We start from the raw sequence: 25,888 nt of genomic DNA, 5'->3' as shown, positions 1-25,888 counted from the left end.
CGTCGAATTTTTATTCTCCTTCACTTCTTGCACAATAAAATTCGCTCCTCAGATGCAACATAGGGAACGGTTCTAATGAACATTTCATTCGATACAAAAAAAAGAAAAAACTATTTGTCCACGTGGACCATAAAACTGAAAAATAATTCAACAAAAAATGGTAAAAGAAAACCCTGATCAAAGTCGATCCGATAGATCGCCATTTTCACAAATCGTTAACACCATTAGCGATGCAATTTTTCAAGAATAATTCCCAAATCGTACGAAACGATTCCATTCTTAATTTATAATACAAAAGAGACCTTCGTCCCGTGTAATCCGCTACACGGTTCAAATTGGCGGAGAATTTGAAAATTTCAACTCTTCCACGTTTCCCTTCGAGAGTCTATTATTTAAAAATGTCTCGAACTCGCAGATAACGATGAACATTTGCACCAATGACTCACGTGACGAGATAAAAATATATATATATATACTTCGTACGTAGCAAAGCTTCTCTTCGTCGAATAATTCTTCCTTCGATAATTTTCAAGAAGAACGATCAAAAATATTGTAAAACGTGTCGTAAGGAGTGTACGGAGTGTACGTTGGCGTGCGACAAAGAGTTTAATCGAACGAAATCGCGTGTACCGTCTCAGGTAACCGGTATTTGCATACGGACACCTTGGAAAACCTTATGGGGTGGTTTCTCGTTGTTTCTCCGGATGGTCCTAATGTCTCGGAGCGAAATACCTGGAGTCAACTGTTGTCCTGCATTATTTTATTGGCCCTGAAGATAGAGCGGCTGTTTGACCAACAGACTTTGGAGATTATGCGCCTTTTTGTTGTTGGACGCAGGTATGCGATCTTCTTTCGAGGGTTTATTGTGTCTCGGAAGGGGTTAAAGGGGGTGGTCGAGTTCCAACGAGTGACCTGGATAAACGTAACGGACCTTTGGCTCGGGAAATAGTTAAAGTAACAGTACCCTGTTAAAGAACAAATTTAGCAATACCCTCTTCTCTCGATGAAGATGAAGAATAACGATGCGGGAAACTGAGAACGTTCTAATCACTCATTTTGAAACGTCAAACTCGTGACAACGAATGAAACTAAAAGGGATCGATTAAACGATTTTCTTGAGATATTTGAATTTTGTATTTAAAAATATCAGAGTACCAATCTCTCGACCCCATTAAGCTCCACGTAGTCGAAGGACTGTTCCCAGGCATTTAAATCTCCCCGTCTCTGCCTTTTAATATTTTCTAGAACTAATCCGACCAATAGAATGTAATAAAAAAATAGAGATAATTATTCCTCGTTTTCCAATCGTGTCATCCGTGATAGAAAATTTTCATCTCGGTTGTTTCAAGGACTCTTGGTGCTCGTAACTCGACACGATGTTCTCGAAACAAGGATTTCGTTCGATTATTATTTTTGCAATGTTTCCAAGCATTATCTCGCCTCGAGCGAAATAAAATTAACATACGGTAGCTGGTGTTTACCTGAATGTAAATTATCCCGGTGAGCTTGTTTCCATTCGAAGCGATAACTCGTGAATCGTGTGTCGACTCGGTTTCAAGTTACAGGTACACGTTTTCCCGCCCTCGGGCTCGCTTTCCGACTTTAAAGGGTTTACCGAAAATAGGCTGACCATGCGCACAAACGCGATGAATGAAGAAGGGATCGGTTGGTAATTTTGGTAATAATCTCCTTGCTTGTTTCCGCGGGATACTCGAATGGCTCTGACGGGCAATAAATTCAAGGAAACAATTATTGCTGCTCCTTTTGTCTCGGTGAATCTTTTCCAGGACGGATGTCGAGACTTGGTTGTTAATACGTAATTATTATATTTGTTCTAACAATGTTGAGAGATGAAATATAATTGTAAATGAAGAGTCGTAACAGTTGTTACTATTTTTCAAAATTGTATCATCCGCGAGAAACGTGAGTGGAACGATGTAGATCGATGTGAAAGTATTTTCAATATCTTGGAAAATTCGAGTCGATATTCTTGGGGATGTTAAATTAATGGAGATTATTAATATTTATTAAAACGTGTATGTGTTAATCTTCGGGAAAACTGTTCGATACTTCTTTAGTTTCTCTATGCAAACGTGAACAGTGTTATAATAATCGTAATATATTAATAATCGTATTATATTAATAATCGTGATATATTAATAATCGTACTATATTAATAATTACTTATTAGGTACTATATTAATAATCGTAATATATTAATAATCTTACTATATTAATAATCGTAATATATTAATAATCGTATAATATTAATAATCTTACTACATTAATAATCGTACTACTATTTGTAGTTTTTCCTAACATACGATAATTCGTTTTCGACCGACGATAATTTCAATATAATAATTTCTCGACGAAATATTTCGCTATTTCCATCGGTGCGGACATCGTTTCTTTTTCCGTGGAAATTAAGACGTAGAAGAAAATACGCGCGTGAATTGACAACGAGTTTTCCACGGGCTTTCACGAAACGGAAACGACGAACTTTCGCGGCTGACTTTATCGTTATCGCAAATGGCGCGCGTAAAGCATCGTTCCGTGGTTGTTCCCTGTTGTTCTGGCCTAGCTGACGCAAGTTCGAGCATACATTATCTAACGAAACTTTAATGCTCGGTCATCCGTCCAATGACGGTGACCTTGCGACTTATCGACGGGAACTATCGTCAACAATTTTCACGATCGGAACGCTACGTTATTGCAGACTCCTTCGAACGACTTTGATAAGCTATTTTTCCGACTTATTCGCGACGAAGGTGACCGTGCGCTTCGTTTTCGTTACACGCGTCGCGGTTCTCCATCTTACTCTCCCCGTTTAATACGAATCGTTTATTCGATCCGTACACCCGTCTTAACGAGTGAAATTTCATCGAATGCTCCGAGAATCCAAAGAAATGCTCGGAAGAAATTTAAAAAAAAACATCAACGATGAAAACATTGAAAATTCGAAGAAATTTTCCATCGACCAACCGAAGAAATATTTTCTCCGTATCGTGTGTTCGAACACTCGCTTCTTCCCTGTTCTCGGCGTGTAAGATCGTTGGAAGTGGAAAGGTAAAAAGTCAGCCGTTGCCTCGATTAATTTTCACGCGATCGGAAGCGATCGAAACATCGATCCGTGGAGAGTAACGACGACGAAAATCAGCTCGAGTCCCAGCCGCGAGCCTGTACTCGAATTTCATTCGTCGAAGGAAACACCCATTTCTACCGTCCATCCGAGTGCACGCTGCACCCCCGTCCGCTTTACGTAATTCCCGTTGCACCGCGGAGAAACGGTGCACCGTTTCCCAGCGCGGATGCGCTCGACCGATCGAAAGAGGGAAGCACATCGGGTCCGGAGAAGCGCACACGGTGGCTCCCCTCTCTGTGATGTGTTCGCGCGAACGCGAGCTCGAGCTCGAGAGCGTGTGGGTGGGCGAACCCACACGAACGCGCGCGCACACGGGATCCACTGTACGCGTCGCTGGTACCACACAGCGTCGCTAGCCGCCGCTATATCGGCAACGGCATAGGAGCACAGCTCCGCGCATGAGGAGTGGGGGGTAGATAAAGCGACGAGAAAGAGAAAGAGCGTGGGTGGGTAGCGTGCGGGGTGGAGGGGATTAGTACGCTAGCAGCCAGGAGCCGAGAGAACCGAGCGGTGGCGAGACTCCGGTCGACGACGGAGAAAAAAGACAGCGGAGAAGAGAGGAATCGCGGCGTCGTGCGCTCACGCGAGAGAAAGAGAAAGAGGGAGAGAGAGGGAAAGAGAGGTGGACAGAGCACTCCGTGAAGAGAAAAAAGATGCGAGGAAGCCGCGTGGTGGGGGAGGGAGGGAGAGAAACGCGAGAGACAGAGAGAAGGACGAGAAGGGTACGCTTCTCCCGGGTGGAAAACACACGTAGACTCGACTCGGCACCCGATGCTGGCTGGCGGGAGAAGCGGGCCGGTGGTGGGGATGACCGCAAGAGGAGAGCAAACAAGGACGAGCGTAGCCCGTAACCGGTCGGTGGAACGAGGACGAAACGATCGTGTCTGGAGGAGCACCGGGGCGAGATAGAGGGGCAGGACGTGGCTCAGCGGAGAGCGACTCGTGCGGCGGGGTGGGGGACGTCGAATCACCGACGGAGACGGAGCGAGAGCGGAGAGAGACCAGGTGGGAGGGATGATGAGGCTCGGCGCAGGCTGAGAGAAATTGTCAGAAGCGCCGTGTCACTTCTTCGCGGTGAGTCGGCCTGTCGTGACCTGTTCTCATGGACCTTGTCTCCCCCCTCTCCGCGTGCGCTCATTGTCTCTCTCTCGTTCGGTCTGTCTCTCTGTCCGTGTGTACGTGTGCGCGCAGTGCTCTCGCGACGCTGGTGCTCTCTCGTCCGGTAGCCGCGGCCCGTTCTCAAATCGACGAGTCCTTTACTCGTCCGTCGTCCTTCGCCGCGCAACGACGACGACGAACAACGCGGACGTGACGCGCGTCGCCGTTCCCTACGGTACGAGGAAACCGAGAAAAAAGAAAAAGAAAAGGGAGAAGGAAAAAGGAGCGATACGCAGAGACAGAGAAGAACGGAGCTCGTAGAAAAGTGGTGTGTGCCCCGGATGGTGGAACGTAGTATCGAGATACCGAGACCCTGCCACGGAGGCTGATACGCAAGAGCCGTTTCCAGGAGCGTGCGCTCCCCTCTCGCACCCCATCACCCCCTTCAGAGACCATGCTCGAGGGGCCAAGGGGCTGAACACGACGACGACGTCGCCACCGACGAACTGCGATCGTACGACGTGTACCACGGCTCAGATAGACGTTTCGCGATCGTTTCGAGGGGGAGTTTTTCCGTTTTTTTTTTCTTTCTTTCTTTCGTTCTTTTTCCATTTTGTTCTCATCTCTCGGCTCACCGCGGTGCATTGAGTTTTTTGTGGACCGATCGAACGACCAGCGCACAGTGACGATAGAGAAAGAGGTAACGACCGACGGTTTTCGCTCGGTGGCCATCCCCGATGGCGGAGGCTCGTGTTAAGTGCAACGTACGCCGTTTGTTTGGATGTTAAGTGCCGGGACCGACCTTGGGACTCCATGAGTCGACCGCGACGCTGACGAGAGAAGCATGGATTATTCGACGAAAGGTACGTCTCTTTTTCTCTGTCGCTCGTCGGTCAGGTGATCGGCTGACGATGATCCGTCGATAAGGGATTCGGTGGCGGACCAATGACGAGTCCCGATCGCCCCGTGAGCTTCGATTCTTTTTTGTTTTTCTTCTTCTTCTTCTTCTTCTTCTTCTTTTTTTCTTCCTCCCATGGACGTTCGCTCGTTTCGCCTCGAATTTCTTGTTGACGTATCGCGTGTAACCGCGTGTATCCTAGGAGCGATCGTCTCCTGTCGAGAATCCAGAATCTTCGCGGAAAGATTTCGATCTTCGTTCGAACCAACGCACGAACGTTCTTTTCGTTTCGTTTTTCTTCGCTTCTCGCTTTAAACGTACCACGGGGGACGTATCAATCTTTACGTGGTGCGATTCTATTCTCGTGCAATTAGAACACAGCGTACTGGAATCTTTTCCCTATATATCGTTAGGATATCTAAAATTTTCTCTTATATATCTCTCCATGGAAAAACTATATCCACTGTTTATCGTTTACCGTGACTCGATATTAAACAATTACAAGTCTCTATTTAGAGGATTACAAAGAGTACGATATATATATATATAGTCAAAATATCTAAAATTCACTCTTACATATTTCTCCATGGAAAAACTATACCCAATGTTTACCATTCACTATAACACAATATTAAACAATTCCAAGTCCCAACTTAGAAAACTACAAGAAATACCATACATACATCGTTAAAACATCTAAACTTCTCTCTTACGTATTCCTCCATGAAAAAACTATACCCACTGTTCATATCAAATAATTCCAAGTCCCTGTTCAAAGGACGTTTATTCTCAAATAAACCACCTCCAGTTCGATAAAGCGCGTAAATTTAAAAAAAAAAAAAAAAAATAGAAAAAAACTCGATCACTCGTTAGGCGACGAATTAATGCGATAGAATCAGGTTTCGCCCGGTGTTTACAAGCGAGAATTCGCACGGTTCGAATATACACACGTATATTACATAGAGTCGGTGATATTTTTCGTTGGATGTCGAGTCAAGGGGACCCCGAATTGTAAAAAAGTATATCTCTTTAGTTTCACGCCTCGTCCCGCCTCTCCGCCTCACGGTTTAAACGAGGCGTCTATTGTTTTTGGTTCGTCCTAACCGCGTTGGTTCGTTCGCGTTGATTCATCGTTCGGTCTTGAGAATATTCGATGGCGGCCAGGATGCTCGAAAACGGACGAAATTTCCTGGCTAATGAGTCGAATGCACAAAGAGTGGAGATACGATCGCACCGCGGCTCTTATCTACCGCGTATCCCGATTAACGCACAAAATGTAGATATCCATTAGGAGCGTAATGGGATTTTTGTTTCGCGCGTGGAAATTTCTGTGTCAATGTTACCACGTTACGCAGTCTTCTCGAGTGTTCGAAGATCGGGTCTCTGTGGAAGCCCCGGTGACACGGACGAGCGGAACGAGACGTTCATTCGTGGATAAATAAATTCATCTTCGAGTACGTCCACTGTCCCAAAAGAAAATTACCAATGGTTATTCTGATTCAAACACTGTGCATATTCGAGCTCGAAAATCACACGAGGATCACTCTGATCCATTGTAAGTTTAAATACGTGGTTCGAGGATGGTGGAGAAATTCGAAGTAAATACTCGTTGGTAAATGAAAAATACAATGGATCGAAATCGTATTTAGTTTGATCGAGTACGGTTTCGCGTAACGTTTCTCGACTTTAGCTGCTTTGGTTCTCTGTTGTAAATATTGCGGTGATAATTGTAAAATAAATACTACAGTAGTCTACAATTTACAATATATTAAATACTGTTCTTTCACCGACGTTATCGATGAAATTGGAAATCTTTTTGGAGAATTGAACACTACCGAGACTGAGTATTAAATACTGTTCCTTCGTATATGATAACATTGGAAATCTTTTTGGAGAATTGAACACTAACGAGACTGACAATATCGGTCCATACTTCGCAGAGAAGTAACTTCAACGAGTGGATTATTTTCTCAACGTTCGATTGTATTGTACATTCCAGTCTCGTTCTTGTTCGTTACACCAGGATGTATTGTTCGATAGAAAATTTTCTTCGAGAAGATAATTGTCCCTATTGAAAGATAAACTCGTGAAATGGATTACTCGATAGTTTGGTATCACGGTTAGATTTCTCGTTTGTTATCTATGATCCACCATCCGGGATCCGTGTGCTGCCCTCGAGAACAATTAATCGTACTCGAATCTCTTCGACCTCTCGTTCGAGGTCACCCATTCCGTGAAATCTGTCTTTGTGTACAGTTTAACGATACACGGCCCGGTAGACGCAACTGTTGCGTCCTTGTCGAATCGAGCGTTTCGAACCGTGGACGCAACTGTGGCGTCATGTGTCAACCGAGAATCGAAAGTTAGGCTTCTCGAGATCTCCTTAAAGATTCTCAAGACTACCTCGATACATATTTATTAACAATTTCATCTTACTTTACGCGACAGACTCTCCACGGTTGAATTATCGGTGCAAGTGTTACCAATTATTTTTCCCAAGTTATTGCACACTGATCGATCTTGACGATCTTCTACTTTTTATGCAAACGAATCACAACTCTACGTTTGCAGAGTATAGAAGTTTATAGAGATTGAACTCTTCGTATGGACAATGATAAAACGCACAAATTGACGAAACTGTGTGTACAATTAATCTAACAATTATCTACTCATTTACTGTCGTAAATCTGTGACGAAGAGAAAGAAAAGAATATAATTATTAGTGAAATATCGAAGTGAGTCAGAAATAGTAATGGTAGTTGGAGGGTTAAAGGGAATAATTATGTAAACGGTATAATATACGCGGTTTGTTTTAACAATCAGAGAGAATCTCTGTTTATAGTTTGTATCTGAATTCTTGGGATTGTTTTCGATTAGTTGTAGAAACTCGTTGATATATCGATTCGTTGTATCGAATTTAGGGAACTGTATCGTCGCATACAAAGTATTACAATGTTTGGCTGAGAGGCCTCGAACGATTGTCGGATATTCGAGAAACAAAATTTACGTGGTAAAAGTTGTGAATGCAAAAATTGGTGCGTGTAAATAACGATTCCGGTTCGTATGAAATGTATGGAGAAACAAAGATTAAGAGTAACGTTATTGTGTTCGATATATTGTTACATGGACGAAGACAATTATCATCTACGACGTGGGATAGATAACTATAAATTTGTCTTTCGTTTAAAACTTTAGTGAACGCGTTCCAAAAGTTTGTGAACAGCTTCTCAAGGTAAACATTTTCCACTGAATAACTACGTTACATATTCTTTTTAAATGGCACGTATCTGGACTATTATTAAAAAAATGGAAAATAATTGTTTTCTTCGATCCCTGGACCAAAGCAACTCGAGTGCACAAAAATATCTCACAAAGAGGGTGAAATATTCTCGAGTAATTTTCTCTAATTGTTAAAAAGCGAAAATTGATTATTTTCTTCGATCTCTGGACCAAAGCACCTCGAGTGCACAAAAATATCTCACAAAGAGGGTGAAATATTCTCGAGTAATTTTCTCTAATTGTTAAAAAGCGAAAATTGACTATTTTTTTCGATCTCTGGACCAAAGTATCTCGAGTATACGAGAATATCTTGCAGAGAGCGTAACATATTCGTGAATAATTTTCTCTAATTGTTAAAAAGCGAAAATTTACTATTTTCTTCGATCCCTGGACCAAAGTACTCCAAATACCCAAAAATATCTCACAAAGAGGGTAAAATATTCTCGAGTAATTTTCTCTAATTGTTAAAAAGCGAAAATTTACTATTTTCTTCGATCCCTGGACCAAAGTACTCCAAATACCCAAAAATCTCTCACAAAGAGAATAAAACATTCTCGAACAATTTTCTCTAATTGTCAAAAAGCAAAAATTGACAATTTCCTTCAATTTCTGGACCAAAGTACTCCAAATACCCAAAAATCTCTCACAAAGAGAATAAAACATTCTCGACCAATTTTCTCTAATTGTCAAAAATCAAAAATTGACAATTTCCTTCGATCCCTGGACCAAAGTACTCCAAATACCCAAAAATCTCTCACAGAGAACGTAAAACATTCTCGAACAATTTTCTCTAATTGTCAAAAATCAAAAATTGACTATTTCCTTCGATTCTTGGACCAAAGTACTCCAAATACCCAAAAATCTCTCACAAAGAAAATAAAACATTTTCGAATAATTTTCTCCAATTGATTAAAAAACTAACCACTTTCTACGATCCCTGGACCGAAGTGTCTTAAGTGTACTGATCAAATCTCGCAAAAAGAAAAAACGTTAAAAAATTGGCGAATAATTTTTCGCCGGAGTGGACGATTATCGTCGTTCGATCGGAAGATGTGGTTGTCGGATCGCGTGCAATGGCGACTCGAGCGGCTAAATTTCGCGGTCGAGACGCCACTGGAACGAAAGCTTACGAGATAACGAGATTACGCGGATCGCGTGGTGACGCAATCGTGCATCCTACCCAGAGCCAGTTTCCAGGAAGCTCGGTATCGATTTTTTCGGCGTTGCTCGATAGCCAACGATATTCGCACCGGCCAACCCAGTTCGTCGAGAATTAAAAGAGACGACGTCGACGTCGACGACGAGAACGACGACGCCCGACGCCGCGAGATCTCGCCGATGCGCTTACGTGTCCGTGTTTCTAATCTATCGACGACGAGAGAGAAAACCCCGACTGGTAGTCCAAGTCCACGCTGATAAGGACCTTCTGCGCCTTCTCTTATCTACGTCCACGTCGTCAAAGGACCGACAATCCCCGAGAATCGAAGCTCGGTAATCTCCCGAGAATATTTCGTTCTCTTCGTGGATATCGAGCTCGTGGAATCGTCGATGATTAATCGGAAGCAGGGTAACAGCGTAATTAAAAGATTTTTTCTTTTTTTTTTTTTTTTTTTTTAAATCGAACAGATACGAGAAACGATCGATAACTCGTGGAAAATTCTGCTCGAATTGTAGATTTTTGCGAGCAGAATATGATGGTACGCGTCTGTGATTTTCGAATAAATCTGTTCCGAGTATCTTTTGTACTCCATTTGTAATTTTTCGAAGTGGGGAACGGAGTTACGTGGAATTTTTAGGTAGACGAAAGACGAATCGGAGGATCATTGAATATTTTACGAACGATGAATATATATAAGTAGCTATTTGTTGAGTTTGTTGCTGAGAAAATTTCCTGTAGACAATTTTCGAGGGATTTTTCGTCTTGATGTAACATTATTCCACAGAGAAACATTGTAAAATGTTTACGTAGTTTTCCTTGTACTCTCGTTCGAATTTTACGATTATTCTTATCGCTGATCGAAAGTTCTTGGAAGTTTGAAGAAATCTTCAGGTGTGGAATTATTTAACAAAATACTTGGATTATTATTGTCACTGATATTTATTGTCCCTGAAAGTTTGAAAAAATCTTTAAGGATGGAATTATTTAGTAGAATATTTGGATTATTGTTGTCACTGATCGAAAGTTCTTGGAAGTTTGAAAAAATCTATAAGGATGGAATTATTTAATAGAATATTTTGATTATTGTTATCACTGATCGAAAGTTCTTGAAAGTTTGAAGAAATCTTTAAAGATGGAATTATTTAACAAAATACTTGGATTATTATTGTCGCTGATATTTATTGTCCCTGAAAGTTTGAAAAAATCTCTAAGGATGGAATTATTTAATAGAATATTTTTCTTGGGGGAATCTTCCAGCTGGAAGAGAAGCTTTAATTTAGCAAAGTGCCCGAGGAAGTTTACGTTTAAGAGGACAACACGGATTCGTAGGGATGGTAATAACCGGGAAAATTACGTTTCCACGGGGGAGCAAGGAGCAGGGGGGGCTGGGGGGCCGTGGAAGCCGAATTAGGGCGTGGCGTGCAAAGTCCAACCGCTCCCTTTTCTCACCCTCGTGGCCAATCTCCCTCTCGACGAAACATTCCAATTAACGGGTGTCTCGTTAACGCACAGAAAGGTTTTTAACACTAGAACTACCGATAGATTTTTCTATATGAAATTATCCATCACACTTGTCTCAGGAAAATAGATAATTAAGCAAAAAGAGGAATTTACGAGATCGATTGTATCTATAGAATAAAATAATTCGTAACGTCTTTTAGAAAATGTGCTATGGAATTTAAAATAAATTTCTATGTGAAAACAGTTGAAACCGGACGAAATGGTTGGTGAATCTAGCGTTAACCAAAGTCTTCCGGCATCGAAGTCTCCGGACCCACCCCCAATCGACGAGAAAACATTGGATTTTTTGTTTAAAAGAAACTACAAAGTCGAGAACTTTAAGTGTTGCCACTCATCCCTTACGATTTATTAGCAAACAAATGTCTTGTCGGGACAATTTAATATTTTTTTTTGCAACTCTGCGCGCGGTTGTACCAAAGAACACTATCGTCTCGAGAAACAAACTTGAAAGCGTTATTTAGATTGAACAAATTGCGTAATTGCAACGTAATTTACTTCGAGTGCTTTCTTCGCGCAAATTAACTACTCCCGTATAAGTAATACATCGTTTATGTATTGGGTTGTTCGGAAAGTCATTTCGTTTTTTTTTATTGGTGAAAATGAAACACGATTTTTTTAGAGCGTATAAACATTTTACTAAATTATATATTCTCCATTTTGGAAAACGAAATCACTTTCCGAACTAATATTTTGATTTAAATCCTGGTGGTTTTGAATATAATTTAAAAGAAGGGAAGAAATTTGGATTTAAAACAATCGTTCAAAATTGTCGAAAAGATCCATGACGTTGGATTGAAAAATTATTGTTTGGCTAGAAAGTAGAATCTTTGATTGGAATACAAGATAGAGGAACTTTACGATCCAAGTCTTTAAATTCTGGAAACAAAGTAATCGAGCTGAAAGAATTCCGTTCGATCGAGTTGGAGGAGGTTTGAACAAATTCTACGACCGTTCTACTCCGTCGTGAGATTTTATCGAGCTTTTCGAGCCTAAGTCGCTTTTACTTGACGATCCGAGTCTTTAAATTCTGGAAACACAGCAATCTTGCTAAAAGAATTCCGTTCGATCGAGTTGGAGGAGGTTTGAACAAATTCTACGACCGTTCTACTCCGTCGTGAGATTTAATCGAGCTTTTCGAGCCTAAGTTGCTGTTACTTGACGATCCGAGTCTTTAAATTCTGGAAACACAGCAATCTTGCTAAAAGAATTCCGTTCGATCGAGTTGGAGGAGGTTTGAACAAATTCTACGACCGTTCTACTCCGTCGTGAGAGTTTATCGAGCTTTTCGAGCCTAAGTCGCTTTTACTTGACGATCCGAGTCTTTAAATTCTGGAAACACAGCAATCTTGCTAAAAGAATTCCGTTCGATCGAGTTGGAGGAGGTTTGTACAAATTCTACGACCGTTCTACTCCGTCGTGAGATTTTATCGAGCTTTTCGAGCCTAAGTCGCTGTTACTTGACGATCCGAGTCTTTAAATTCTGGAAACACAGCAATCCAGCTGAAAGAATTCCGTTCGATCGAGTTGGAGCAGGTTTGAACAAATTCTACGACCGTTCTACTCCGTCGTGAGATTTTATCGAGCTTTTCGAGCCTAAGTCGCTGTTACACCTTGAGTCTCGTTTCTGTTCGAGCACGGTACGTCCAGCGCGCGGAATTAACGTGTTCTGCACGTGTGACGGTGGTGTGTACGCAGTCGATCTATACTCAGCGTAGGTATGACAACCGCGTCTAGGTACATGCGGAAGCACTCGGTTGGGCCACGTATACGAAGATTCTTTCCGTGACATCCTTTACACCAAGTTATACCAGAGCTTGCTGGGCCCTGTGGCCAATCGTAGACCCGAGAGAAACTTGGTACACCGAGCTGTCGACACGTAATATCTTCTACCGCCGAACTCGAGCCGATCGATCATCAAGGGAATTTGTTAAATTTATTAGGGACTCAGGGTCGCTCGAGATTCAACGAAAATAGATCAATTATATATAGGTCGAACGGAAAGAAACTCTAGAGGGTTTGTACAGAGAATTTTATACACCGTGTAAATGTTTATGATCGATACTCGATATTGAAACTGTACGTTTGATATGTTTTGGATGAAAATACATCCAGGATGTAAATCGAGGTTTTTGATTGTATAATGCAGAGACTAAGGAAAGATACGCGGAAGTATTCTTTCGTTATGAAAGAAATATTACCGTGACGTAATAGGTCGAAAGAGACACGAGAGGCAAAGTGGGGTTAACCCTGGTTACTTTTGTAATTAAAAGACTTCGAGTGTGTAGTGGAACGTAGGAATGTTCTGAGATTAAAGAGTCTTGTTACGAGCCAATTACCACACCTGTCTATTAATTTTATTATGTGGTGTATTTTAAAAATTTTTCTACAATCGATTAACGACTAGAGATCGAAAATTACCTCGATGAAACGTCCACGTTGTTAAAATTCCATGGATAGAAATCGAATCCAACAATTGACAACCAAATTCTGCACAACTCGAAAATTACTTCGATAAAAGATCCATGACATAAAAATTTCTCGAATCAGAATTTTTTGTGACGTTTTACAACCAGAGATCCTCCGTAGCTCGAAAATTACCTCGATAAAAGGTCCATGACGTAAAAGTTTCACGAATCAGACTTCAATAAAACATTCACGTTGTTAAAATTCCATGGATCGAAATCGAATTCAACGATTGACAACCACAAATCCTATACAGCTCGAAAATTACCTCGATAAAAGATCCACGTCGTTAAAATTCCGTGGATCGAAATCGAATTCAACGATTGACAACCTCAAATTCTACACAGCTCGAAAATTACCTCAATAAAACATCCACGTTGTTAAAATTCCATGGATCGAAATCAAATCCAACTATTAACAACCACAAATCCTCCACAGCTCGAAAATTACCTCGATAAAAGATCCACGACGTAAAAATTATCAGAATCTCTCGAGACACATCACAACCACAGATCACTTCCACAGCTCGAAAATGACCTCGATAAAAGATCCACGACGTAAAAATTATCAGAATCTCTCGAGACGTATCACAAGCACAAATCCTCCACAGCTCGAAAATTACCTCGATAAAAGATCCACGACGTAAAAATTTCACGAATCAAAATTTCTCGAGACGCATCACAAGCACAAATTCTCCACAGCTCGAAAATTACCTCGATAAAAGATCCACGTTTTTAAAATTCCGTGGATCGAAATCGAATTCAACAATTGACAACCACAAATCCTCCACAGCTCAAGAATTACCTCGATAAAAGATCCACGACGTAAAAATTTCTCGAGACGCATCACAAGCACAAATCCTCCACAGTTCGAAAATTACCTCGATAAAAGATCCACGTCGTTAAAATTCCGTGGATCGAAATCGAATTCAACGATTGACAACCACAAATCCTCCACAGCTCAAAAATTACCTCGATAAAAGATCCACGACGTAAAAATTCACAAATCTAAATCTCTCGAGACACATCACAACCAGAGATCACCTCCACAGCTCGAAAATGTAGTAACCTCGATAAAACATCGTCCACGTTGCGAAAACGCCACAGATCGGGATCGAATCCCCGTACTTTGTTGCAACCACTGGAATCGTATAACCAAACAGCAGAAAAATTGTTACGGTAACCTGCGAAACGGGAGATCCCTCGATCGCTTCGCTAGCTTCGCGATCGGAACAGAGAAAACGGCCGCGGAAAAATTAGAATGTCGCAATTACAAATTCGTTCTGGTTTCACTGTTCGGCCTGAGAAAGAGTTTTTCCGCGGCTTCGATCCCTACGAGGCCGCCTTTCATTTTCCATACCTGTTTATATTGCCCCACGGAACCCCGGCGTCGTCGAGTTCCCAAGAAAATCCTGTAAACGTGAGAAACGCAAGGTTTCTGTTTATCGTCGTTCCCTTCGTAAATACAACAAACGTTGCAGTGTTTATAAACGGAGCCATGCGCTCGAGAAATCCGCGTGGATCGATCGATTACAACGAAACCATCGAGAATCGTTTCCTCGATCGTCAATTTTCAACGAGCATCGCTCATCACGAGAGCACAACGAACCGTCCTTTTTCATTTTCCACGAGTGGTTCGATTCGACGCTCGAAATGTTTGCTCCCGAGGTAGAGGTCGATTTCTCGTGTTTACACACGACAGATCAGCCTTTTCGGAGAAAGCCCGTCGATCATGCTCCCGGCGAGATAATAGCGTGTTTCGAAATGGTTCGACTCGACTTTGTCGCGTTGGGTCGCTACGTGCTCTAACCGAGGAATAATATAGCTAGAGTGTAATTGTTATTTGAGCGCTCAGATAGCTCTGGAATGTTCAGTTTTGTTCCAGTTGCTCGATACGATTTATATATATATGTGTATAGATTTTTTTTTGAGAGAGACTCGAGTATAACAGAGCCTCGAATAGTTAATTAAGTATCCACTGTAGGAGAATTTTGTAAGCGTTTTTCCGGTTCACTGTACGTCGATTGTGCAACAAACTCGAAGAAATGTATATAGATAAGTTTTTGGTAAATTTTTCGACTTGTCTCCAGTTAGAGAACATTTGTCAGACGAACAATGTTCGTAACGTTTTTCTCCAATTAACAACGGTAAGATGGTTACGAAAAATACTTTGAAAACTTACGTATACTCTTCGAGACGGTTTTTCTCCAAGCTTAGGAACGAAGTTACCTTCGAAGTATAATAATGACAATGGTATCGTACAATCGTGGCTCGAGATACGATACCGAAAGATCGTGGAGTCTCGAGTTCTAGATCAGAGAAGATATTTTCCGAAACGAATTTTCGTATATCGTAACGAACGAAACCGGATCTCGACGATCAAAGTGTAAACGGTGTTCAATATCGCGAGATATCGATCTTCGTCATCACGAAACTAAATCAGCCTCTTCGTAGCCATGGACGTGCGTTTACACAGCTGAACTTTGTATCCAACCAGTTTAGTGAAACCTAATCACAGCATATGATACATAGTCCGATGATTCCGATATCGTGAAACGGTCGCAATCGTCGACGATACTGTCTCTTCGATTAACATTTTTTCCAATTAAACTTCGACGACGCGTAGTTGCATCATCGGTTCGTGTCACGAAATCTTCGGAACGATTTCTCGATAAATTTACAACGATTCCACGAAACGTACCGTACACACGGTCCAACGTATACTGGTTCGTACGTGTACACTTGGCGCCATTGAACACCACTGTTTGACGTCAATCGGTGAACGTGGTGCCAAAGAATTTGACACACAGTTCGAATAACGCATCGGTCGTGTATTTAATCACTGTGGACAAATATTTTGCACCAATGAAGAGCGAGTGATCGTTTTCCAACGACGAGAAACCATTCTTTCACATTAAAATTGTATTTTTTCTTTTTTTGTAGTAAGGCACTATTGAGAAAGAGCAACGACAATTTTCAAGACGAGTATGTTAAAAATAAATATCGTCAAAAATTGTAAAGATTTTCCACGTGTATTGGATAACGCGTTTAGTGAATTTTTCATCGATCCAGACCTAATTTTTCTGTTATTTCAAGCGATACGATGCAAAACTAATCGTTGAAAACATACACGACGTTTCGACCGATTTAAATTACAAAAGGTGTAAAATTTTATCATTCCCACGTACTCGCCATTGGCGTTAACGAGGAGATATTCCCTCGTGTAGTTAACAAAGGATTCTTCCGTTAACAAATAACAACAATAACGTGAGAAAATCACGGACGTTACTGTTTACTTACTTAGAGAACAATAAATATTCTTGCGAGTACTGACTGCGAGAACATGAGAAATAATCGTTTCTGCCGATGATGGGGGGCCAGTTAGACGAATTTTTCAATTCACCGATAGATTAACACTATTCGAATCGAGGGTCGAGTCTAACGGAACGCAAATTTATTGTAATAAGCGATGAATTGCTATTATTAATCATCGACCGTGCAATCCTTCGATAACGAAAGAAAGAAATTCTATTCAACGACAAAATATCGCGAACGAGACCCCCTTGGGAAAATTGCACTCTGCTTCGTTCAACAGCAATAAATAACAATTTCTCCTCTATGGAGAAGTAACAATTTCTCCTCTGAAGACAAATAACAATTTCTCCTCTATGGAGACTCACGTTATTCGGAATATCGCTTTATCAAAGGAAAGTGTTAGGTAATCGATCGTTAATCTATTTTAACAACGCAATAGATAAGTTGTTGTTGTTGTTGTTTTTCTTCTCTAAAGAAAAATAACAATTTCTCTTCTATGGAGACTCACGTTATTCAAAATATCTTTTACCGAAAAAGGTGTTAGGTAATCGATTAATTATTTTAGGTTGTGTTAGGTAATTGGTTAGTTTATTTTAACAACGCAATCGACAGGTTGTTGTTGTTGTTTTCCTCCTCTAAACAGAAATAACAATTTCTCCTCAATGGAGACTGACGTTATTCAAAATATCTCTTTCCAAAAAAAAGAAATGTTAGGTAATCGATCGTCGACTAATTTATTTTAACAACATAATCGATAAGTTGTTGTTTTCCTCCTCTAAACAAAAATAACAATTTCTCCTCAATGGAGATTCACGTTTTTCAAAATATCTCTTTCCAAAAAAAACTATTAGATAATCGATCGTCGACTAATTTATTTCAACAACGCAATCGTTAGGTTATTGTTATTATTTTTCACCTCTAAAGAAAAATAACAATCTCTCCTCAATAGGAACTCACGTTATTCAAAATATCTCTTTCCAAAAAAAAACTATTAGATAATCGATCGTCGACTAATTTATTTCAACAACGCAATCGTTAGGTTATTGTTATTGTTTCTCACCTCTAAAGAAAAATAACAATCTCTCCTCAATATGAACTCACGTTATTCAAAATATCTCTTTCCAAAAAAAAACTATTAGATAATCGATCGTCGACTAATTTATTTCAACAACACGATCGTTATATTATTGTTGTTGTTTCTCACCTCTAAAGAGAAATAACAATTTCCCCTCTATAGAGACTCACGTAATATCGGAGTATCTCTTACCGATGAAAAAGCGTTAGGTAATCGATCGTTGACTAATTTATTTTAACAACGCAATCGATAGGTTGTTGTTGTTGACCATGAACGTGTAATCCTTCGATAACGTTTACGGACGAAAAGAGAGAAATTTTATTACAATACTTCTCCCCGTTATCGAAATCTATAACGATCGTCGATACCCTGCTGCATATCCACCACGAATTCTTATCTACGATTCGAAGTACGCTCGTTTCTCGCTCCCCTCTGTATACGTGCCCGTGTTCGACACGTACGCGCACAGCCCGGAAAGAGACGGCGAAATAAAGGAAAGAGAAACAAGAAAGAAAGAAAGAGAAAGAGAGAGAGAAAAAAAAAGAAGAAAAAAAAAAAATACGAGCGTGTGTCACCGGTGGTCACCACCCGAGCACAGAGGGTGGCCACAGGGTGTCACGGGTGGGTAGGTCCAAGGTTGTCAGGGCTACGACTCTCGAAACACACTAACCAACCGCCATCTTTGCTTCTCCTGCGTGCTGCGTGGGTGTATCCGAGCGTGGAGAGAGCGGGGATGAAAGGGAGAGCGGGACGGGGGGAGGGAGAGAGAGTAGACCCGGGAACGGAACGAGAGGAGATGCGAGCCTCGGTGAGGGGGGGAGAGGAGAGGAGAGGAGACGCGGTCGAACGCGGAGAGCGCCGCCGGCGATGGAGAAAGATGGACGGACGGAAGCTGGTGGGGGATCAGATAGGGGAAAAGGAAAAAGGAGGAGAAGGTGAAAATGCGGAGAGAAACGAAGGGTACGTGTAAACAACGGGGAGTGGGAACCGTAAACGCTGGAGAGGGGAGGGGGGAAGGGACACGCGAGTTCCCCAAGCCGATTTGTTTTCGTAGCCATTGGATACACTGTGTTTGGAAGAGGTGTGTTCAATTTTGGGAAAAAATTTTCTTTTTTAATTTGGGAGAAAGTAGTCTGGGTTGAGAAATAGTAAGTGGAGGAGAAACGTGGGGAAAATTTGAGGGGAAAGTTTCTTTTTCTTATTTCGAATTTGGGAACGAGTTTAAAAATAGTATATGGTATTTAATGTTACAGTTTACTGTTGTTGAGAAGTGGTCTGAGTAGAAAAATAGTAAGTAGAGGAGAAAGGTGGGGCAAATTTGAGGGAAAAGTTTCTTTTTCTTCTTTCGAATTTGGGAACGAGTTGAAAAATAGTATGTGGTATTTAATATTACAGTTTATTATTGTTGAGAAGTGGTCTGAGTAGAAAAATAGTAAAAGGTTTTTAATATTACAGTTTACTGTTATTAAGAAGTGGTCTAAGTAGAAAAATAGTAATATATATTTAATATTACAGTTTACTGTTGTCAAGAAGTGGTCTAAGTAGAAAAATAGTAAGTGATGGTTGGAACGAGAATTGAATTTGAGAAACCGTTTGTTTCTTTTCCTTTAAATCTGGGAGGGGACAATGTAAACAGGGAGATAGGAAAAATTCCACAGTTAGCGTGCCCGATGTGCTGATTCCAGACATCTAACCCCTCTTCGAGTTATCTTCGCGATCGTCGACGATCTTGAAAATTTCATTTAAACGTGAATTTTGCTCTCCGTCGATCGCCGCGGCCGAAAATGTTCGCCTCGTTGGTACTCGATCGATGCCGAAGAGTGAAATGTGAAGTAGATTCGAAGATAGAAAGAACCGTGGAGTGGATTCGAAGACAGATAAATTAGTGTTATCGTTCGATCGACGATCGACGTTTTAAAAATATCAATGGTGCGCGCTAGATCGAATGGTGCAGATACGAAAGGTTACGATTCTGTATATTCGTCGAAATGTGATTCATAATTCTGGAAATTGAACGACAATTACAAATGGCAACACAAAGAAAAGAATTCTTTTTCTATTGATCCGTACTGACCTTTAACTTGCTCCGATAGTGATTTACGTTTATGGAAAATTCGGATCGTACGTCCGTTCGAGCACAGGCGGTACCATTCGGTATTTGTTTAACGGAAACGATACGATTCGTCGAGGAGAACGAGTTCGAAATCGTTGTTAAAGAAAGCGCCACCGGGCGAGGCGAATTTTACGAGACGCCTGGCAATAAATCCGTGAGATAAGAGAATGCGAGAAAAGAGACAGAGGCAACGAAAGCGGAAAGCGTGAAAGAGAAGCCCGATGAAGCGGATCGTCGAGAGAGACAGCGAAACGGACTGGTAGGGGGGACGTCGGCTCGGTGACTGAGAGAGGGGGAAACGAGTCGTGCCTGCCGTGAGGAGAGGGAAACGAGATAAAAGCTCGGACAGATGAGAGCCGACCAATGGCGTGCATCTCCCCCACCACTGGTTCAGCGCAGCATCCTATGATTCGTAGGAGGCGCGGGTCGACGGAAGTGCGCATGTACGCCCTCGATGGACTGACTGACACTGCTCCCTTTTCCACGGCCCTCTGCGACACGAACTCTCAGGGGGTGCATTGCGGATATAGGGCGTGGCGTCTGGCCCTTCGCGATGTCGCTTCGAAACATCGGAAACCCTTGCCTTCTCGCGTTTGCACGATCTTGGAAAGAAAAAAGAAAAAAACTACTCGCTTACGTCGATGTTTCAACAATCGAAGCTTTCGCGAGGAAGAATCTTTTTCTCGGTTTCCATTTTGAGTAGAATTTTTTTTTTTTTCTTGATGATTTAAAAGTAAATATACTTTTGTTTGGTGACTTGTTGTATATATTTATTCCGATGTTTAATATTGTGTGGAATTTTCTCGGTTTCCATTTTGAGTAGAATTTTTTTTTTTTATTTTTTCCTCGATGATTTAAAAGTAAATATACTTTTGTTTGGTGATGTGTTGTATATATTTAGTCCGACGTTTAATATTGTGTGGAATTTTCTCGGTGTCCATTTTGAGTAGAATTTTTTTTTTTTTATTTTCTTGTTGATGATTTCAAAGTAAATATACTTTTGTTTGGTGATTTGTTGTATATATTTATTCCGATGTTTAATATTGTGTGGAATTTTCTCGGTGTCCATTTTGAGTAGAATTTTTTTTTTTATTTTTTCCTCGATGATTTAAAAGTAAATATACTTTTGTTTGGTGATGTGTTGTATATATTTAGTCCGACGTTTAATATTGTGTGGAATTTTCTCGGTGTCCATTTTGAGTAGAATTTTGAATAATATAAAAATTCTCGAACGGATTAAAAAATATCCGCATTATGTATTACTTTTGCTGTACTTTCTCACGTTCTTTCAATCTTCTTTGCATTTCCTCGTTTGCATTGTCTTTCGATTAGATCTTCCGTGAAGTTAACATTTACGTTTTACGTATACTTGCGATATTGTTAGATAAGCAAATATTTGTTATTGTACCGAGTAACATTTTTACAGAGCTTTGAGCCTGAATTAAAATCATCGATACGGAAAATTTCATTGCAAAAACACAACAATAAATAAATATAACAGAAAATTTCACACTGGAACGTTTTCGGTAGAAAATTTACCCGAATGAAAGCTTCGAAAGAAATAATTTCCATTATCGATCGTTTTCATCATTACAAAATCGCCACAAACAAATCGAACCTCGCTAATCGATTCTTTACGATCGAATCGTGAAATTGTTGTAATTTTTAACAACCACGTTGAACGAGCTTGTAAGATAGAAATTTCTCCGAACTGAGACGAGTCTGTCGCGATCCGAGAAGAAATGTTATCTTCGATCGAAGTAACAGGAAGAGATCCTCCATTGCAAAAATCGTCGCGTATGTAGGAAATATCGGTCAGTGAAATTCGGAACAGATTCTTCCGTCGTGACAAGTGGAAATCCAGGTGCTTTCCATTTCTAACGATCGTCGATCGTCGGAGACCCAATCGTTACGAGACTCTGTGAACCACGAAAACCGATTTCTATTCTTCTCTCCAGGTGAGCGTCACTCGACTTGGACGTATCGATAGGCAAACAGCGCTTTCGACTGCGACGAAACGACCGAATCGAACGGAAGAACTTCCATTTTCGATCGTTTGAAATCTCTTATCGACGAGAAGAAACGATTCATTAACAGTGAATTCAAATTCTTTTTTTATTTTGCACGTCTTTGATTTTTTAATCGAGGTGTAGAGTAAGTTAAAAAAAAAATGGGAGAACTTCCATTTTCGATCGTTTGAAATCTCTTATCGACGAGAAGAAACGATTCATTAACAGTGAATTCAAATTCTTTTTTTATTTTGCACGTCTTTGATTTTTTAATCGAGGTGTAGAGTAAGTTAAAAAAAAAATGGGAGAACTTCCATTTTCGATCGTTTGTACGAATCTCTTATCGACGAGAAGAAACGATTTATTAACAGTGAATTCAAATTCTTTTTTTATTTTGCACGTCTTTGATTTTTTAATCGAGGTGTAGAGCAAGTTAAAAAAATGGGAGAAATTCCATTTTCAATCGTTTGTACGAATCTCTTATCGACGAGAAGAAACGATTTATTAACGGTGAATAGAAATTCTTTTTTTATTTTGCACGTCTTTGATTTTTTAATCGAGGTGTAGAGTAAGTTAAAAAAAATATGAGAACTTCTATGTTCGATTGTTTTTACGAATCTCTTATCGACGAGAAGAAACGATTCATTAACAGTGAATAGAAATTCTTTTTTTGCACGTTCTGGATTTCTCAATTGCAGTGTAGAGCAAGTTAAAGAAAATAGAAGAACTTCCATTTTTGATCGTTCAAAATCTCTTATCGACAAGAAGAAACGATTGAAAATTCTTTTTTTACACATCCTTGATTTAAACTTCCCAACTGCAACATAGAACGAATTAAAGAAAATGGAAGAACCTCAATTTTCGAACGTTCGTACGAATCTCTTATCGACGAGAAGAAACGATTTATTAACTGCGAACAAAAATTCTTTTTTCTTGCACGTCCTTGAGTTAAACTTTTCAACCGAAACGTAAAGTGAATTAAACAGAAGAATCTTCATTTTCCACCATTTGTACAAATCATCGACAAGTATACCTCTGAACACAATCACTTTTACACGTCCCTGATGTAAAGTTTTCGATAAAAGCGACACGATCGTAGCAAAAGTTGTTTATATATCGAACGCAGGAACTTTCACCGGCCAGTGAAAGAAGCAGAATGGAAGAGTTGATTTTTTTTACGAACAGTGTACGAGCATACGAATCAATATTTTTATCTAACCGGTAAATATTAAATAACCGAAACAATCATCGAAGAAAATGTGATACCAAGTTGTGAAAATAATTTCTGACAATTATCGAATAGTATCGCAACCAATATTTTAACATTTGCTGTGTAAAAGAACTCGAAACATTTTCATGATCCAGCACCGAATATATCTACTCGATAATCTCTAAATAAATAGAGATACACACAGATCATCGTGATGATTAATTTTACTCTCTTTTGCAATAAAATTTTCACCCTTCCGGCATCGAAGTCTCCTCGAGCACGAATCGCTTCGTACTTTCTAAACGAACAAGAATATTCTATTTTATTCTCGTTTATTATAATACACGAATCTTATTCCAAACGAACTCTGTTAAAATAAAATTAACCAATCACGTGTAAATGAAATTATTCCAAGGAGGATGTGTGTTTCCTCGTTGGCACGAGATACACGTACGTTCGGATAATATTTTCGAAGTAAAATTTTCTCGAAATCCCGATAAACGGTTAGTCACGCTCGCGCGGTAGATAAGCGTGGTTTTTATATCTGGCAGCTAGATAAATGTTTATTTGCTCCGTTACGGAAATCAACGACGCAAACCTTCGCGAATTTCTCTTTTCTCGCGAGCGATTCGCGTGAGCGCCGGTCGCGAGAGATAAAATTGATTTCCTGGAATACACGGTGTGCTTTTCCTCGATGTTGATGTTTTATTCAAAGAACACTGCGATACTTAGAAATTTTTTAATATTCGATATTCGTCGATTGCAACACGAGGAACGCAATGATCTATTTCTCGTGGACCAAATGATCGAAATTTACCAATTTTTCATTGTCTCGCGATTCTACGATACATTATTATCGTGGAACTGAGTAATAGGATATATAATATTCCTCTTTCAATCTTCGTTCGAAACATTCTCCGATCGGAGAAATACTATCGATTACAGATTAATCATAGAGAGATTACCATCGAACACGTGATTCTTTTTCTCTTGCTCTTTGTAAACGTCAATAACGAGACGAGTCATCGGCTATGAGAACGAGATAAGATGTTAATTTATTTACGGGAACATTCCATTCGAGTGGTAGCTTCGATCGCATAACGGTGCGACCTTCGGGAAAATATTGAACTTATTGTCCGAAAAGTAAATCAGTGACGATAAATAACAGAGGATTATCACCGAATATCACACTCTTAAGAAAATTAATTTTATAAAAGAGAAAAAATGATTTTCTTGTCAGAAAAGTAAATCATTGACAATAAGTAATAGAAGGTCACCACAGGATATTCCACTCTTGACGAAAAAATTAATTTTATAAAAGAGAAAAGATATTTTTCTTATCAGAAAAGGAAATCATTGACAATAAATAACAGAAAGTTACCACCGAATATTCCACGCTTAAGGAAAAAATTAATTTCATACTAGAGAAACGATGTTATCTTGCCCAAAAAATAAAAAGGTTTCCACTCGGATATTCCACTCTTAAGGAAAAAATTAATTTTATACGAAAGAAAAGATAAAAAGAGAAACTTACTCGCTTACTCGAGAAAGGGGAGAAAGAGTATCGAGAAAAATGATTTCGATGCTCGATACGGTGTTCCGTAAAAGGAAATAATAATCGTTTGGACGGTGTTGACGTTTCTTCTAGAATTTTTTCTTAAAAATTCCACGCTCATCCCCCCGATCGTTACACAAGGATGGTAAAAATTGCGACAGTGCAAACGTACTTACGTTGGCGATCTTGCGACTTCGACGTTATCTCGTTAAACGTTCTTTTCATCCGACAAGAAATTAGATTAAGCTCTGTTGACAGTCGCAAACGCGATCCGCATTATCGACCAGCGGTAGGAATCAGACGAACCATCTCGCGTCGTTATCAACGTTCCACGACCAGCTGACCTTAAAGATCATTGTCGAGTCATTGTGCCCGTGAAACATCCCTGAAATCCGTAACTTCGTCCTCGAGTTACTGTTTGTTCGTCTGGAAAATTATTTACCATCGACAAAGCGACAATTTAGAAACGGACAATAATTTTACAATTTCCAATCCGTTCTGATATGAAAAAATATATATATATACTGAATCTTATAAATAATGAAGAGAAAAAATCGAACGTGTATGTAAATTTATCGTGAACGTTAAAAAACCTTATTTTTGTATTCTCGTGGTTATTGGTACGGATTGTTATTAATTTTGTTATCGATATTATCTTTAACAGTACCGTGCGAATTAAATTCAATTTTATAGGTTTTCTTCGTGACGAGTCTATTTATTGAATTTGTGGTACTGCTATCTACGTTTTTATTATAAGTATTATATACCAATATTATCTTACATCCTAAAACCATAAATGACGGTGCCGATTAAACGAATTGAAATATCAAACGTATTTTATCTTTCTGGATTAAAATAGATCGATTGAACTGTACCACATTGAACAGTACTACATTGAACAATACTACATTGAACAGTACCACATTGAACAATACTACATTGAACAGTACTACATTGTACAATACTACATTGAACAGTACCACATTGAACAATAATATATTGAACAGTACTACATTGTACAGTACTACATTGAACAGTACTACATTGTA

The 25,888-nt window shown here is 39.9% G+C and overlaps 1 protein-coding gene across 1 annotated transcript in view; it reads left to right on the top strand.

Annotated features, from left to right (window-relative positions):
• Nucleotides 1-4,198: 4,198 nt before the first annotated feature.
• Nucleotides 4,199-25,888, top strand: part of LOC143155017 (uncharacterized) — a 32,617-nt gene continuing 10,927 nt past the window's right edge. Inside the window, exon 1 of the mRNA XM_076327220.1 lies at nucleotides 4,199-5,106. Within this exon, the coding sequence (XP_076183335.1) occupies nucleotides 5,088-5,106 (19 nt within the window). The 5' untranslated portion in view covers nucleotides 4,199-5,087. The remainder of the gene's footprint in view (nucleotides 5,107-25,888) is intronic.

Source organism: Ptiloglossa arizonensis, chromosome 2 (genome assembly GCF_051014685.1).
Source record: "Ptiloglossa arizonensis isolate GNS036 chromosome 2, iyPtiAriz1_principal, whole genome shotgun sequence".
Classification (NCBI taxonomy): Eukaryota; Metazoa; Arthropoda; class Insecta; order Hymenoptera; family Colletidae; genus Ptiloglossa; species Ptiloglossa arizonensis.
The sequence above is the reverse complement of the archived record's forward strand: the minus strand, read 5'-3'. Positions and strand labels throughout refer to the sequence as shown.